General features: G+C 41.1%; 2 protein-coding genes across 3 annotated transcripts in view; one reads left to right on the forward strand and one right to left on the reverse strand.

The window, feature by feature from the left end:
* The window catches only part of LOC121302023 (SHC-transforming protein 3-like), a 48,315-nt gene extending 46,327 nt beyond the window's left edge, over nt 1–1,988 (reverse strand). Inside the window, exons 1-2 of one of the 2 annotated variants that reach the window (XM_041231828.1) lie at nt 942–1,988; nt 384–482 (exon numbers count right to left, since the gene is read on the reverse strand). The gene's annotated coding sequence lies outside the window, so the exon portion shown is untranslated. The remainder of the gene's footprint in view (nt 1–383; nt 483–941) is intronic. The other variant, XM_041231836.1, reaches the window with a different exon arrangement.
* Nucleotides 1,989–3,429: 1,441 nt separating this feature from the next.
* On the forward strand, nt 3,430–17,556 carry LOC121302045 (cyclin-dependent kinases regulatory subunit 2). Its single transcript, XM_041231843.1, has 3 exons — nt 3,430–3,637; nt 5,044–5,171; nt 16,628–17,556. Exons 1-3 carry the CDS (start codon nt 3,579–3,581, stop codon nt 16,669–16,671), a joined length of 231 nt encoding a protein of 76 aa, XP_041087777.1. The 5' UTR covers nt 3,430–3,578; the 3' UTR covers nt 16,672–17,556.
* Nucleotides 17,557–17,759: the final 203 nt, after the last annotated feature.

Raw genomic sequence — 17,759 nt, forward strand, 5'->3', positions numbered from 1 at the left:
ACTATTTTTAAAAGAAAGATTAGTGTAACTACTCTTTTTAAAATCTTCCATTATAATAGACTAGACTGTACTAACAGATTAAATGGTACCTTGATTAGGTGCAGAAGACACCTTACCAGCCTTCAGTTTCACACTGACAGAATCATTGAACGATTCACTTGAGGTCACAACTAGGCCTACCAATAATTGAAAGCACGTTACCATAAGGCGTTTTCACCAACAAACGTACAATTGTCTATAAAAAGTACAAGTCAAAAACAAAATGTATTTTCTGATTAAATTAAGTACAAATTATTTGTTTTCCATGTGCATAAATATACACCAAACAAACGGGGCATTTTGAAAATAAATCTAGTCTGGTAGCACAAAATAGTTACACATACTTTTACTAGCTTCTGCCACTGCAGAGGATGGCTTGCGTGGATGCCCTTTAGTCATGGCTGGCTCACTAGACTTGGCTTTATTAGCTATCTTGCTGGGACCTGATGAAATGCAGAAAACAATTACCATTCATTATTGACCATCAAACTATAAAACACTGATTTAAAATGATATAATACAGTATAATGAAAGCATAGTTTAGGTCTATACCTTTGTTTACTTTGCAGAATTCCACTAGTGCTGGCCACTGCTGGAGCAATCTATCAATACACTTGCCCAGGCTGAGCCACCGACAGTAATTCATGGAAAAGGCAAGTCATCTCCGTTATTTAAATAAAATCAAATGGTATGTATGGTATTACATTGCGCTGCTAGGAACTACAACCAAACTATTTTAGTAATTTATCGACACATTAAAATCAGAAACAGTATTTAGTATGGTCGCTCTGACCTGGATTAATTAGAATGCTTTTCTAGAAAGCGGTTTGTGTGTGTAGACAGGGACTTAATTGTACAATACTTTTAACATATACACATACAATTTATTCTTAAGCACAAACCTGGTGTTCACATGTTTCAAAATCTTTCTTGCTTCTGTGCCACACAAGTCCTGGCAATGTTTCAACTGCTTGTGCCGCTTGCCACTTTTGTGTAGATAGTAACATATGACAATCAGGAGTTCGTCGATTCTTGCTGGCAATCTCTTTGCAGCCGACTGGGCAGCAATGTGAATTAAATGACAGGGACAACCCTGTACATGGACAGAATTGTTCTCCATTTTTACATAGACAGCTACACCTTTATGTACACCCAGCATTACAGCTGCATTATCTGCTCCAAATTCAACACAATTTTTCCACGGTATTTCAAATGACTTCAATACTGTATCCACAGTCTTAAAGATATTCCCTCGCATGATGGTAAAGCAAGCAGCTGCGTTACCACTTTGCCAATTTCTTCACTGAAGTAACGTATTACAACTGGGTACAACTGAGTCTCGATGTCACTACTGCCGTCGGTTGCAATGGCAAAAAAAAAATACTTTTCAAAACCGAGGCCTGTTCAGTAGCTGAAACAGATGCTAAAGTTTCAACGATTGCTGTCGTTTTGCTCCTCGCGCAGCCATACTTGGAAGCAATTTTACTATCAGGAAAAGCCACTTTCACAAATGGGTCTATGTGATCTGCAACAGCAGTTGGTAAATTGTGCTATAAAATGAAGTTCGTAAAAAGAGCCTCCGCTTTAATCACGTCATTTTCGCCATCTGTTTTTAAAAAAAAAACAATCCAATGATCTATTTTCCTGAGCTCCCCGTGAATTTCTCTCATGTTTCAAGGTTCTGACGTGTTCGTCAATACCATTTATTCCCCCATGCTTGACACTTAAATCGCACCTGCAGTACTCACAGTAAGCATGATGTTCCGATATCTTACTTTTGTTTAATGAATGTATACTTCTTGATGTAATCCTCTTTGAACCTTTGTGAATTCAGCCGCGGTCTTTTTTGTGTTGCCATTTCCTTTATTAAAAATTGAATGAAAAAGTTACCGCTGCTTTTTACCATTTGCTTGCTTCCCCGGCGCTTTTTGTTATATCTTGGTCGTCCAATCACTGATCGTCTTTTTTTTTTTTTTTTTTTTTTTTTTTTTTTTTTTTTTTTTTCAATAGTTGCAAAGCCTTGACTACCGTGCATGTCCCATTGTAAATGGTCTAGGTACTGTGTTTTTTTTAACCACAAGCCAATCACAGCGCGTGAATCGGATACAAAAAATGGCAACGCGGAAACTCACACCATTATTAACACAGGAGCACTGACGCAAGTCTAATTTAAAAATAAAAAAAAATAAAAAAACGTATTTTTTTTTTGTTAAACTTGTCCCGTATCACTGTAGCAGAACCTTAAAACCATAGTTGCTACGGCCAAACCGTAGCATTTGGCATCTCTGCAAACATACCTGCAGCAGCTGTTTTTCAACTGACAACACTTAGAATACTGTGCTCATTTTATGTCACTGTATTACATAAAGCACACTGCAGCTTTGGAGAGTGCCCAAAGAGGGAACTTAATTCCAGGGTTAACAGTTAGGAGTTATATGTGGAGAGAACTTACATTATAGGCTTGTTCAGGGGATATGTGTCCATATATTCACAGTTTAGGTGAGCAGTTCTCATGATACAACTAAAATCATGCGACATTCACAAAAAACAAAAAATCAGCAGCAGTGACACACATAGATATTTTACAGTGGTTAGGTTTACTCAATGCTATATCTTTATGGCTGGAAATGTAACTTTTTTTTTTTTTTTATAAATTCACATGAGAAAAAATTAAATAAATAAATAAATAAATCCGGTTTACAACGCTAGACCTAGGTTCTCCAGAGTTCTATCTTTGTCTGTCAAATACTGTATTCTTCATCGTTGTCTTCTGTCAGGGTATGTATTAAATTCTAGCAATATAATATCCCATTGCTACCAACTCCACTGAGAAATGTAACTAATACTTAAAATAGTACGATTGTAATCTATGTGATTTCTGAGAATTGATCAATTAGGGTTTTGTTTTCCTTTTAAAAGACAGTGAAAACATTTATAGTTGTTTTCACAAAGAAACCTCACAAAATACAGTGAAATATAGAATATAAGCATAGTCAGATACACGAACCGCATAGTGGTGGGAATATTCATGGTTTTAAATCTTTCATTCAAAGCCTAGTCCTTCCAGTTCGTGAATGTATGTGATATGTACCAAACTAAACACGTTTAATAAGTTAGTTATTCAGATAACACAATTAAAATGACATAGCAAACCCGAGTTGTTCATGGCATGGGCACATTGCAGGGTTTATTTATAAGGAGTAACATTACTACAGTCTTGCACCATACGGTAACTGGCAATAATAACAACTGACTTCAACCCACACCTCACTTTAACAGCATCATAATTTCTTATCCGCTTGTAATGTTCCCGTGATGCTCAGCGACGAAGAGAACGGGAGCGGTGTCACGTGATGTTATCGGTCCAATCAGATGATAGTCCTCCTTGTTCAAGATGCAGTTCCACTTTACTTTTGAAACTGTGTCAGTTAGAAACACGGCAGAGGCAAGCAGATAGAGAACATTTTTAAAACGACTTTTTTTTCACGCATCGTTTCCAAACACGACGCGTTCTAATTTAAATCTGTCATCCATAAGACATGGCTCATAAACAAATCTACTATTCTGATAAATATGCCGACGAGCACTACGAATACAGGTAAGCTTGTGTTTAATATAATCTGGTAACTTTTAAAAAAGTGCTTGTAAGCAACGGAAATGAATGGGAGAATGTATTAGTAAAATATATATATATATATATATATAATATATATATATATATATATATATATATATATATATTAGAAGAAATTAACTTATACATATAAGTAGTATTAAACAATACCAGTGGGTAATGCAAAACTTTTTAAACTGTTCTTGGGGCACAATATAAAACAGTCTGAAAGTGTTTGCTATTGTTATTATTTAGTCCGCTTATGTCACTAGCAAAAACAAATATAAATAATTACAATAGGCAACACTGTAAAACCTTTGGCGATTAATGAAACCGGTTCAAAAAGGCAGTGTGTGTTCCGTCCGCCATGCTGTACCGCTGTGATGAGCAGCACACTTGTTTGTTTCTTCAAACGGCAGGTACACATAGGTAGATACGCCAAGAAAGATTGTGGATGGTGCTGTAAACAACCTTTTCAAGTTATGTTTCTTTAATGTTGGTGACTGTTTTAAGTCGTTAGTATTTCTTGCAAATTAAGCCGTCCTAGAATTCTGGGAAACTCGGTTGTCGGCCGGATGACGTTACCCGGGTTGAATGAACTGGGCTGACGTTAAGTTTTGTTTGTTTTAGATTTTTTTTTTAGTGAGAACTGCTGTAGAAACACAGCCGGTTGTTAAAGTGCGTATTGTACCCTTCTGACACATTATACAGTATAATATTAAAAGGTGAAGCATAATGTGATTGTTAAAAGCACCAACCGTATGGACCCCTCACATTCCCGAGTAATTCTATGACGGCCATTACATGTATTATATAAAAAGCTGCATCTCCCCGTCAATATCGCTAGTGTCCTTCAAGAACAATGGAAACATCTTGCAGACTTGTCACACGATTGACATTGTTATGCCAGCGTACTTGTGTGTTAACATCTGTGTTTATTCGCTGAACATAACGTTTAAAGTTGTTACAGGGGCTGTTCATATGTGAATTGAGCTACTGTAATTTCTTTGTTTACAGTCTGTAGTATGTAGTTTAGAATAAGGGGTTCTTAAAAGTAGGGCAGGACCCTGTAGAGAGGTTGGGAAGTACAGGAAGTTCTTGCCTAAAGCACTTTGGAATAGTCATTTTCATAGATGGCATTTGAAAGGGTCAGTTTCATGTCTGCTTTGTTATATATGTAAATAAAATAAATAGTTTGCTGTTATCACATTTTCTTTGCATAGAATGAGCAGTAAAGCCTTGTCTGGCTAGATTTGGCCTACATGTTTGCTTACTTTTATTTTTAAACTTTTAAAAAGAGACTAAGAATTCTCAAAGGAAGATCATTCGAAAGAAGACTATTTGAAGATATTGTACAAGTGACATCATAACACCCCTCTTTAAATTTACAGGCATGTTATGTTGCCAAAGGAACTTGCGAAACAAGTACCAAAAACCCATCTAATGTCAGAAGAAGAATGGAGGCGATTGGGTGTACAACAGAGTCTTGGATGGATTCACTACATGATGCATGAGCCAGGTACAACCAAAACCTTACAAAATGATCTGTACAGACTTGTTCAAAGTCATAAATAGTGTTTATAAAAATTCTGCTCATAAAAGTTGCTGGATGTGAAAAACATCAATTATATTTCACTGTAGGTGCTAGGTTTAATAATGTGTGTTTGTTGTTTTATTTATTTTTTTAATTTCCCCCCTATCCTCTTAAGAACTAGGCTGAGACTGCCAGGATACTTTAAATGTTAAGTTTCATGTCTTTTTCTAGGCTAATGTGAAGCAGCATTTAATGGCTCAACTTGTCACTGTCTAATAAACTTTAAAGAAGCTGCTTGCTACACTTTTAGGGAAGGTTGTGGTAAGGACAGTATAGAAGATAATAGATGTGAAGCATAGCTTCTGCATACAATCAAGTTAAAACCCCACAGTCACAGCCTCCTAGAACTAGACCTGCAGTGAAGGGTACATTTTAACCTTCGTGGTACTAATTTGCATAATTTAGTGGTGACATCACCACAATTACTTGTTTATATGTGATTGAATGTTTTACAGGTAATCCATATAATGGAATAACAATTCACGTCTCATTTAAAAATACGTTCTATAGAACAGTTAATAAATACGTTTATATACATGTAATTGATTCTGCTTGCGATATATACAGTAAGCGTTGCAGCAGCACCTCATTGCAGCCACTTAATGGAACTGCAGCAGACTTATGCAAAACAAAGCTTTATTTAAGTCAGTCACATTTTACTACTAATAGTACTAAGAATAGTAATGTGAACTTCTGCTTGTCAAGTGCTTGTACAGTTTTCATTCAACTTTTATTTTGGTCATCTTGGCATTTAAGGGTTTGAGACATTTCTTTCAATACAGCTTACGCTATACAACCCTTTGCTGTCGAGATGGTGAATGAAAAAATTAAGTTCTGCCACTGGATAACAGGAGCTGAAGGGGGGATGGGCAGACGGTGCTCAGTTTTCTAAATGAAAATGATTAGTGTTGGTGTATTGTGGCAAAGTGGTTGGTAAGGGGAACAGATGTCGCGGTGATGCGGTGCAGGAGTGATGAACAGACAACAGTGATTCAGTGAATAAGTGCTTTATTGCTCTTTTCCAGGTCTGGCGACCGTCAAAAATAAGAAATCCCCGGCAATACACAACAATGTGTAAAGCACGGGGATAATGAAACCAAGGGCACAGTCCTGAACAAAAACAGCGGTACGGTCACCAGTCCTGGGTGATCGAAAACGTGCAGGTGCTCAGTGCAGTGGTGCTCCGGATAGTGCTCTCCTTTCGACAGCTCCGGAGACGTGCGTTAACTGTCTAGTGCTGAATACAAAAACACAGTTACACGGACAGACACAACAATACAAAACACTAACACAATCCACTCTGAGAGCTCCTCTCTCAGTCCTTCTCTCTCTCAAATCGTTTAACCCAAACGAAGGAGAAGATCAGCGTTACCCTGGCCCCTATATGTAATCCCGTATGATATCGAGATAAACGGTTGCAGCTGCCTTATTACTTGCAGCTGCCTCTCGTTTACCTTTCAAATCAATACGGTCTTACAACAGAGTATCGCTTCCCTCCAGGCTGACCCACTTCCCTGACCCGGAAACGAACTGTCAGGCCAGCCCTTCCAGATACTTCTCCTCCCGTTCTTTAGCGCCCTCACAGGTTGGGAGGAAGATTCATCACCAGAACTCATCTTTCCGTCACATATCCCACCGCTCAGAGTGGAGCCGAAGGAACACTCGGCTAAATCTACCTTCCCCATTACTCCCCCCTCCCGGGAAAAATAATCCGCATTTTGGTGGTCTTTCCCCGCACGGTGTACCATGTGGTACATGAAGGGCTGCAATGCCAGATACCACCGAGTTATCCGGGCATTGCTGTCCTTCATTGTGCTTAACCACTTGAGTGGGGCGTGGTCTGTGACCAGATCGAATGAGTGTCCCAGCAGGTAGTATCGTAAAGAGTGAGTAGCCCATTTAATGGCCAAACACTCTTTTTCGACTACGGAGTAGTTGCGTTCCCGAGGTAACATTTTTTTACTGAGGTATAATATCGGGTGTTCTACTCCAGCTACTTTTTGGGACAAGACTGCACCCAAACCTACATCCGATGCGTCGGTGTGGAGGATGAATCTCTTGGTGAAATCCGGTGTGATAAGAGTGGGGGCCTGGCAAAGTGTACGCTTAATAGTATCAAACGCCCCCTGACACTCAGCTGACCATTTAATTAAATTTGGAGCACTCTTTTTGGTGAGGTCGACTAACGGGTTAACCACTGTGGCGTACTCGGGGATGAAGCGGCGGTAATAACCGGCTAAGCCCAGTAGTGACCTCACCTGAGTCTTGGTTTTGGGGATCGCTGCATCAACCAAAGCCTGGATTTTGGTGACTACAGGTCTCACCCTTCCATTCCCCATTAAAAATCCCAAATATTGAGTCTCTGTTTTGGCAAACGCACATTTCCTCAAGTTAGCTGTCAGCCGGGCTGCCCTTAGAGACTGAAGAACGGCTGTAATCCTAGCCAAATGCTCTCGCCAGGTGGAGCTGTATATCACCACGTCATCAATATACGCTGCTGCATATTCATGATGTGGGCGTAAAACCTGGTCCATCAGTCTCTGAAAGGCAGCGGGCGCACCATGTAGCCCAAACGGCATGGTTTTAAAGTGGAACAGCCCTTCTGGTGTTGAAAATGCGGTTTTCTCTCTGGAGCTGCGGGTTAAAGGGATTTGCCAGTATCCCTTCGTCAGGTCCAGAGTGGAAATAAACCTCGCTTTTCCCAGTCTGTCTAAAAGTTCGTCGACCCGAGGCATGGGATATGCATCGAACTTAGCAATAGCGTTCACCTTTCTGAAATCCACACAGAAGCGGTTGGTGCCGTCTTTCTTAGCCACTATGACGATCGGACTGCACCACTCGCTCCTGGAAGGCTCAATCACCCCAAGCTCGAGCATATCCCATACCTCTTTGCGAACGCCACTTCGTCGACTTTCCGGGATCCGGTACGGTCTCTCTCGCACTGTGACACCTGGTGGAGAGATAATGTCATATTCAACTAAGTTTGTCCTGCCGGGCACGTCAGAAAAAACATCGCTGAACTCCTCAATAAGCTTACGCAGCTCTCTTTGCTGATCCGGAACCAATTGTTCCCCCATAGAAATCGCTCTTGTGCTCGGGGTCTCTGGACAGGGACCTAAATCATCCTCCATATTGCCTGGGGCTATAAATAAGACCTCCCTTGCCTGCCAGGGCTTTAACAAATTGACATGATAAATTTCACGTTCATTTCGGCGATCGGGCTGTCTAATTTCATAATTTACTTTCCCTATAGCCCGAATCACCTCATACGGCCCCTGCCATTTAGCACACAGTTTCGATTCAGATGAGGGAAGTAGCAGCATTACCTTGTCCCCTGGTCGAAAGGTTCGAATCCGTGCATTTTTGTTGTAATGCTGCTGTTGTCGGTGCTGAGCCGATCTGAGGTTGTCTTGGGCCAAACGACCGACCAAATCCAGCCGATCTCGTAGTAGGAGCACATACTTCACTACATTTTTAGACGAGCCTTTGTGCTCCTCCCACCCCTCTCTCAGCAGGTCGAGAATGCCGCGAGGCTGCCGGCCGTACAGGAGCTCAAAGGGGGAGAACCCCGTTGAACTCTGCGGCACTTCTCTCACCGCAAAAAGGAGGTAGGGAAGAAGCGATGCCCAATGTTTCTGCTCCTGTGTTACAAATCGCCTCAGCATCGACTTTAAGGTCTGATTAAAACGTTCAACCAAACCGTCCGATTGTGGATGATAAACGGACGTCCTGATGGGACGTATTTTTAATATTTTGTACACCTGCTGTAACGTATTGGACAAAAAATTGGTTCCGTGATCAGTCAAAATCTCCTTGGGGATCCCTACTCTAGCCATAATCTGCGCTAACTCGGTGGCTATTGCAGCTGCACTAGTGGACCTCAATGGAACTGCCTCTGGGTATCGCGTTGCATAATCCACCACTACTAATATATGCGTATACCCAGAGTCAGAAGGTAGCAAAGGGCCCATTATGTCCATTGCAATGCGCTCGAACGGAGTGGAAATAATCGGCAGTGGGACCAAAGGAGCGGGGCGCACTCGACCTGGCGCTACTCGCTGGCAGTCTGGGCATGTGGCTACATATTTCGACACATCAGTATGAAGACCGAGCCAATAGAATCGAGCCAATATTCGCTCCCTCGTCTTCTCGGCTCCGAGGTGCCCCGCAAAAGGGATATCATGCGCCAGCCTCATGACCTCGGTCCGACAAGACGGGGGAACCAATAATTGTGTTACAGGCTGTCCTGTGCCCGCGGCTAGGTTTACCCTATATAGTAATTGCCCCTTTATACTGAAATGTGGATATACTAGCGGCCCAGCGCCATCAACATCCTTACCTTCAATGGACCGGACCTGCCCCCAAGCGTGCACCAGTGACGGGTCGTTCTTTTGGCCCCACACTAGGTCCGCGCTTGAGTACCACGGGTCCGGTATATTGAGAGGGGCTGGAATAACCTCTGCCCTAGTCGGCCCAGTAACCTCGCTCTCTCGGTCGCACTGCGTTCCCACTCCCTTCGACTGGCGTTTGTTACCATTACAGCACTCTCCCACCAGACCCCAGCCTTGTCTCAAAGACGCTCCCTCCCATTTCGCGGTCCGTCTCTCCTTATTTGTTTTTCTAGGACGGAACAGAGGGGAAAACATTTCAGGATGAAAAGGAAACACATCACCAATCCGTTCCTTTTTCCCTTTTTCTGCCACGTTTACGTGTGTGGCTGAGACTGCCATTATTTGCACCAATTCTTTGAATTTTGGCCAGTCTCGGCCCAGAATAACTGGGTGCGGCAACCTTTCCGCCACCCCGACTACAAGGTGACGTTTTATCGGTCCTACCGATAAATATACTTTTAGGGTGGGGTATGCCGCCGTGTCTCCATGGATACAGGAGATGGCCACCTGACCTTGTGGCCGCCACGACATACCGCCCAAGAGAGCTGTCCTGATCAAGGTTTGCTCACACCCTGTGTCCACTAACGCGTGGGTTTTCACATTCCCTAAAACCACGTCAATCAGACAGGGCCCCTCCCAACCGTTTTCCCCCTGCTTACCCGTTCCAGGTGTCCAGTTGCATGCAGCCACGTCACACTCCATAGCAGCGGGGCATGACCTGGCCCTATGTCCTGGCTGGTTACACCTAAAACAGAGTGGAGGGACAGAGGGGGCATAGGTTAAATATCTGTCCCGCTGCTGGTAGGGCAACGGGGCAGGGGCAACACCTCTACCCCAGCTGGTCTCCATGGGGGGGAGGCAAGGGGGCCCAACGGGGTCGGCGGTCTGGGAGGTCTGGGTGCCGGGACCGAGGGTGATGGTGGTGGTGTTGGAGGAGAGGGAGGGAGAGGTTGGTCCCTGAGCAGGGTAGGGGCTGACAGGATCCCGACCCGGGCTGACGTCAAAGAGTCTTCAAAATCTTCGGCCAATTTGACCGCCTCCTCCAGGGTGTCAGGGTTGTGGCGCCGTACCCACGCCTGAGTTTCGGCGCCGACCACATGGCAGAATTGTTCCACCACAATGGCTTCCCCCATTTGTTGAGCGGTCTTCTTCTCTGGGGTCAGCCAATGGACCATGTGGTCGCACAACCGCTGTGCCACCACCCTGGGGCGTGTCTCCGGGGCTCTCCGGTATTCGCGGAACCGCGTCCGGTGGGTCTCCGCGGTGATGTTGAGACGACGGAGGATAGCCTGCTTGACTAGGTCATAGTCAGTGGCGTACTGGTCGCTCAGGGCTTGGTAAGCTGCCTGCGCTTCCCCGACCAGGCAAGGTCCCAGCTGGCTTGCCCAGAACTCCCGAGGCCATCCCGCCGCGGTTGCCAGCCGCTCGAACGCCACCAAAAATGCCTCTGGATCATCCTCCGCCGTCATTTTCATGGCCCGTGCCTTCGGGGCCGACATCAATGATGTTCCGGTAGGGGTCGCTCCTGCAGCAACGATCAGCCCTACCCGTTCAATGAGCGCCGTATAGCGCTCCTCCCTCCGTCTCTCCTCTGCATCCCGTCTGATCTCCAGTGCCTGCAGCAGCTCCGCCAGTGCGTTGCGGTCCATCCCGGATCTGACACCACGTGTGGCAAAGTGGTTGGTAAGGGGAACAGATGTCGCGGTGATGCGGTGCAGGAGTGATGAACAGACAACAGTGATTCAGTGAATAAGTGCTTTATTGCTCTTTTCCAGGTCTGGCGACCGTCAAAAATAAGAAATCCCCGGCAATACACAACAATGTGTAAAGCACGGGGATAATGAAACCAAGGGCACAGTCCTGAACAAAAACAGCGGTACGGTCACCAGTCCTGGGTGATCGAAAACGTGCAGGTGCTCAGTGCAGTGGTGCTCCGGATAGTGCTCTCCTTTCGACAGCTCCGGAGACGTGCGTTAACTGTCTAGTGCTGAATACAAAAACAGACAGTTACACGGACAGACACAACAATACAAAACACTAACACAATCCACTCTGAGAGCTCCTCTCTCAGTCCTTCTCTCTCTCAACTCGTTTAACCCAAACGAAGGAGAAGATCAGCGTTACCCTGGCCCCTATATGTAATCCCGCATGATATCGAGATAAACGGTTGCAGCTGCCTTATTACTTGCAGCTGCCTCTCGTTTACCTTTCAAATCAATACGGTCTTACAACAGAGTCGCGCTTCCCTCCAGGCTGACCCACTTCCCTGACCCGGAAACGAACTGTCAGGCCAGCCCTTCCAGATACTTCTCCTCCCGTTCTTTAGCGTCCTCACAGGTTGGGAGGAAGATTCATCACCAGAACTCATCTTTCCGTCACATGTATATTTTACTGAAGCACTACAACCACTATGCTTTGGCATAATATACCCTGCTCCAGCAGTGCCTAATAGTGAAGTAAAACACAGTTGCAGCAGGCTCATTGCTCACGTTTAACCCTTAAGTAAAGAATGTGACCTGTTAATGCTCAGTATTTCAGAATTTCAAGTTACTGTTGCATATAGTGACGTTTTAAAACCAGAAATGTGTGTTTTTTTTTTTTTTTTTTTTTTTTTTTTAAACAAACGCAGCAATCGTAAGAGCGATCCTCTGGATTTGTTTCATTTTGTTTTAGCGTTTTTCTACTTTGTTAGCACCTGCTTTTGTTAACTAAAGGGCTTTTAAATGTTTATTTTGCTGTTTAACTATATGTACTTTGTTACACCACCTTGAAATTAATTGGATTTAAATAGCTGAAACTGAAATGTTATGACCATGAATTTGGTAGGGCCCTACTTAAAATACTATTACAAGAACATCTCAAAGCACTTTACGATAGGGCAACCATGGATAAGGTATGGCAAATGTGTGTATAAATATTATTGGTGAGAATTGAAAATGTTTGAGTTTTCATTCTCAAAGCTTTGATATTAGCTACATTGTTAATGTTCCTTTTGTGAGTGCAATGATCTGCATATCAGTCTTAAGGTCTAAAACACATCAGATGCAATGCTACAAGTGAACAAGTCGTACGACACACTGCACCACGACAAAAAAAAATTGTATTTTTGATACTAGACGTTCATTACCTGCGATGTGACGGGGGACACTGGAGCGATACAGAAGCTAGAATTGGTGTCTAATTATGCGATTATCGCGTGGCAGCTGGGGAACTGACCAATGTGGAACAGCTTCCCTTGCGTGCCTTCAGTAATGGCAGAGGAAAGATCACTTTTGTACTAGCAAAATACCCGGAGCAGTAGAATAAAGGAATAAAGAAAAAATTAAAGAAACAGCATTGAGGGAGAATGTCTGGGAGTCTGTTTCCAAGGAATTGGATATAGCTGGTATGCATGATTTGTTTTACACGTAACTCAGTTATTTAGTATTATATTGAAAAACCAGAACCTAATTTCTCATACACACCAGTAGTGCTGGTTTTATTGTTTTGACGCATTTTAATAACTTTGGTTAATATATTTTTATAGGGTGGGGGATGGCTGAAATTTTTCATCACATCACCACTGGTGTAAAATACAATTTTATCGCCAGAGAAATCTTGGCATCTGGTGTGTGGAGACTTTTAAAGGGACATTAACAATATAGCAACTGTCACAACTGTAAGTCAGTCTAAAAGCGATTTTAAAGAACAACAGAGTTAAATGTTGTCCAAGTTATAACTTTTACTACAGGCTAGTGCATTACTTTCATTCATGCCAAACTTTAGCTATTCTGCTTTTATTTTTAGTTTAATAACGTGGTAAATACACTGAAATATAACTTTTGCAGTTGGTCCCAACCATATTGAGTAGCTGTAAACAAATATTCGGAAAATTTATTTGGCTAGTTTTTTATACTCTGTTCATGTGGGCAACATGTTGTTCCAGGTTTGGACCACAGACTCCTCATTATTTTAAAATGTATACTAACGTGTTATGTATGAGTCTTTAACTTAGAATAGTAAGCAACTTACATTAGTATGCTAGTCTGTAATGGCTTTTTTTTTTTTTTTTTTTTTAATAGTGTGGTAGGGTGGGGTGGGAGTTGAATATTTTTTTTAACATGTTCTCAGCCATGCGAATGACTAATATCCAATGTCTCTTACTGTTTTTACTTTGATTAGTCTTTTTTTATAGCTTTGTGTTGTGGTCTAACAATAAATGGATCTCCTCTCCAAAACTGTCAACACATTTCAAGTTGTTGTTCAGAGCGTTTTAGACTAAATACATTAGTCCCAGAATAGGTAACTGTTTTTAATCACCCAAATATTGTTCACCTTTGCCTGCAATGATGTTCTCTTTTTAAAATGTTTAAGCTTGTTAAGTGGCCATTCTGGGCTGCATTTATTGCATGCAAAATTGATGGCAGTCAGTGTAAAACACCAAGCATGTATTGCTTCAATAAAATATGTACTGAATACCTAGTGTACAGTACGCTGTAAAATGTGTTCAGGTAGAAAAAGTATGAAACATAAAATATACGCTAACACTAAAATGGAGAACTATGCGTTTTTTTTAATGAATTTAAAAAAAAAAAAAAAAACAGGTACCGCTACACTGTCCAAGAAACGTTTTTTTCTGAATCGCAGGCCAGCTGGATGGGTAGAGAATGCTCACCTTTCCGTTTACGTAAAGCTATTGATGATAACTTAAAGCTTGTATGCAGATGTGGGTGCCATTGATGCAACCCACAATTCCCAGAATCCCTGACTTATTGAATCTTTGCTTTTATATGGGCAGTTTGTATTTTATTTGATTGGTGGGGAAATACACACCTAGACATGCATCACTACATGCCAGTGAAACACAACAAGTAGCATAAGCTGTGGATTTCCGCAAATACTGTCGTCCTCCCCACAAATGATTTCCCTGTCACTTATTGGTACTGTGCAGGGCTAGGAAGACGTTCCCGAACAACGTGTTTTTTTTGTGTGTTTTTTGGCTGCTTGCCCGACGGAAAATCTGATTTTTCACTCAAACACGATCAATCTTTTTAATTGGTAATGCTTTTGTGATTTCCGGGATGACGTGGATGTACGCGTTGCTTGTGACCAAATCCGCGAGGATTGCCCCGTGCCCTGACAACTCAAGCAATCCTATCTAGTCAGCGCACTGGTGTCACATAACTGGGTCTGCTCGAACGGTAAATGGACAGCCAAAGTATATACTGTTATATTGAAGGCTATGATTTTTTTTTAACGAAGTTACAGACTGGAATTATAAGCTACAGTACTATGCTCACCAAGATTCACATTTTGTGTTATCGTGTTACCTTTATTAAATCATTAACGTTATTTCCCAACCCGAGGGGGGGCTCGAATACGATAGTTATTATCACCGACTCAGATTTCGCACGTAACATGTTGACGCCGCTTTTTTTTTTCATTTCTTTAATGTGATTAATAAAATGTACAGGTCATTATTTTAAATGTATGGTGCTTGCTTGTAATTTACAGTACCGAGTGCAGCAGCAGTTTCGGGTCCAAACCGTTAGCCGAGTGTAGATATACTGTTTACATCTCGCTACAGGTCTTCATTATACGAATAAAATAATGATTTAACAAAAAAAATCAGTGCTGCTGATGTTGGCTCGTACAGCTCTATGCAACCGGCAGGGCAAAGCAATTTTATTTTTATTTATTTATTTTTTTAATAAGGAACCAAGATTTCAATTAACATTTCCTATTGAAACAAAACTGTTGTACTGTGTTCTACAATTAATAGGATATAGCCAGAATACTGGGTGCAGCATGCCACAAATTTGGTACTGTACTTGTAATCTCATTGATATTATTATTATTATTATTATTATTATTATTATTATTATTATTGTTGTTATTATCTGCTAGTAGTGACAAATACTGTAATAAAGAAAATCAAAGAACAGTACTAATATTAATAATTTAGCTAATGCCTTTATCCAAGGTGACTTCCTTAACTCACTCCAGCAGCTTATAGTGTTCATTTTGGATTGTCTGTACTATAGCGAACAAAAGGCTTTGGACCCAAACAAGGTTGTTAGAGCGAGGGTGTACTGTATTAAGTATTTCACTTATATGCTTAATATACAACACTTGCACATTTTAATTTATAATGTGTGCACGTTTGTTATTTCATTTTTATTTTTCACCTCCCATGGTGTTCAACATTTAAGAGGGTATAAAGAAGTTTGGATCAGAATCCAATATCATCCCTTACAAAAGTAATATACTGCAAGTATACTTGTGCCAAAATTGTCTAGTTTTAGTATACTATTGGTACCATTATACTATTCTATTTTGACACAAGTATACTTGCAGTGTACAACTTCGTATATTCTTTTTGTAATTATTTTTTTGCATTTATTCTTTATTGCAATATAGTTCTCAACTATTGGACAGCTTACTTCTCTCTTGCGTACCTGCATTGTCTCTTGCTAGATATGCACCTCCAGATTCTGACAAATACTTTTAGAAAACCAGGCGCAACTTCTGCTGTGGATCAAAAAGCTATAATGCTCTGCAGCTGCCCACGTATGTGGATAACTATCAAAAACTAGTAGAAACTAACTAAAACACAAGTCTGGGGAAAACAAATGGAAATCTGGTATATGTATGGCATTTTGATAGTGTGTGAACCCTGAGATACTGTACCTATATTGAGTACAGTGTACTTTGTACAATCACAGTCCATAGGTCAATTATGGGCAATCTGACATTCTTTGGGACAACCAAATGTCTACAATGGACTGCCCGAAGGGCAAGTACCATTGCCAACATTTTGCGAGTCCTGCTATGTTTGTAACTTGTACCGTTTTAACTTGGTATTGTTTTGATTTACTTTTGGATTTGATGGCACTTTGGACTTTTAATTCTGTTACCATTATTTGAGCTATATGAATAAGTACAATTTATATAATTTTTGGAATTTTCTAGAAGTTCTAATTTCATTATTTGTTTTTACTTCTTTTTCAGAACCACACATTCTTTTATTCAGAAGACCTCTTCCAAAAAATTGAGTGATGTTCTGGAATCCTCATTTCAATCTTTTGGGACATTGTGTGTAATGTGGTATTCAGTGAATACTTGGGAGTGCACAACTTAGTCAACCCCTGTGCATGGGCTGTGTTCTTCACAGCAACAGAGCTTGGTTTAATACAGAGGAGTCTGGCAATGTATTCTGTTTGTGTGTGAGGGGAAGAAACTAACCATTAAATACACAAACATCAGATATCAGATTTGTGTTACCATGTGTCTTCAATGGCTTATTTTGTGAAATTTGTTTAAACAGCTTTACATATATATATATCATTTTTTTTGTTTTGTTTTCAATAAAACTATTGTTGCATGTACATCCATATGTGTAATAATGTACCATTGCTGAGTGCATTTAATGGTGATGTGTAAAACTAGGTTGTCTAGCTAGAAGAAACATTTGACTATCTTGGAAAGTGTGTTTAACCGTTTCTCTAGTTCTGTCCATTGTCATTTTCTTTTCCCAGTCAGTTTTAACTGTTACAGCTGTTAATAGTAACACAGCATTGTGCAAGTCCGTTCAAATAATTTAGGTGTTAGTATACAGGCTTTTTTTTTTTTTCTGTTTCTTTTTACCTTTTTGAACTGTCAGAAGAAAAGGTAGCGCCCCCCCCCCTCCCCCCACCTTCTACTCTTATCCAATTCTTTGTGAATAATCTACTACAATAAAATACACTGATTTAGCCAGACTTTGTGTTTATTAAACAATTATATTGGGTTATTTTTAGGAGAGTGTTGTTTTACAATTGTCAAAGTGACTCCGAGCCAAGATTCAGTAAACATATTCTCTCAAACGAATTGATTAGAACAGACAGTCTTCCTTCCTTACAAACCTTTAGCCTAAAAGCTAACAACAAAATGTCTGTTTTGGTGAAACTATTTAAATGCAAGCACATCTGTTAAATAAATGTTATACACTAACAGTAACATGCACATTGTAGGCTATTTTAGAATATTCTACTTTTTAAAATATTCAAATGCATAAACTTTTATGAGAATTTACTGAATGCTCTGTTGGCAGTGGAATTGGTTCAGTGAATTTGGGCATTTTAAAATGTAAGATGTTCCAATA

This window comes from Polyodon spathula, chromosome 2 (assembly GCF_017654505.1).
Source record: "Polyodon spathula isolate WHYD16114869_AA chromosome 2, ASM1765450v1, whole genome shotgun sequence".
Classification (NCBI taxonomy): Eukaryota; Metazoa; Chordata; class Actinopteri; order Acipenseriformes; family Polyodontidae; genus Polyodon; species Polyodon spathula.

Coding starts and splice junctions, on each gene's coding strand:
- LOC121302045 (XM_041231843.1), top strand. CDS start 3,579: ATGGCTCATAAACAAATCTACTATTCTGATAAATATGCCGACGAGCAC. Junction 3,638..5,043: donor GACGAGCACTACGAATACAG/GTAAGCTTGTGT, acceptor TTAAATTTACAG/GCATGTTATGTTGCCAAAGG. Junction 5,172..16,627: donor CTACATGATGCATGAGCCAG/GTACAACCAAAA, acceptor CTTCTTTTTCAG/AACCACACATTCTTTTATTC.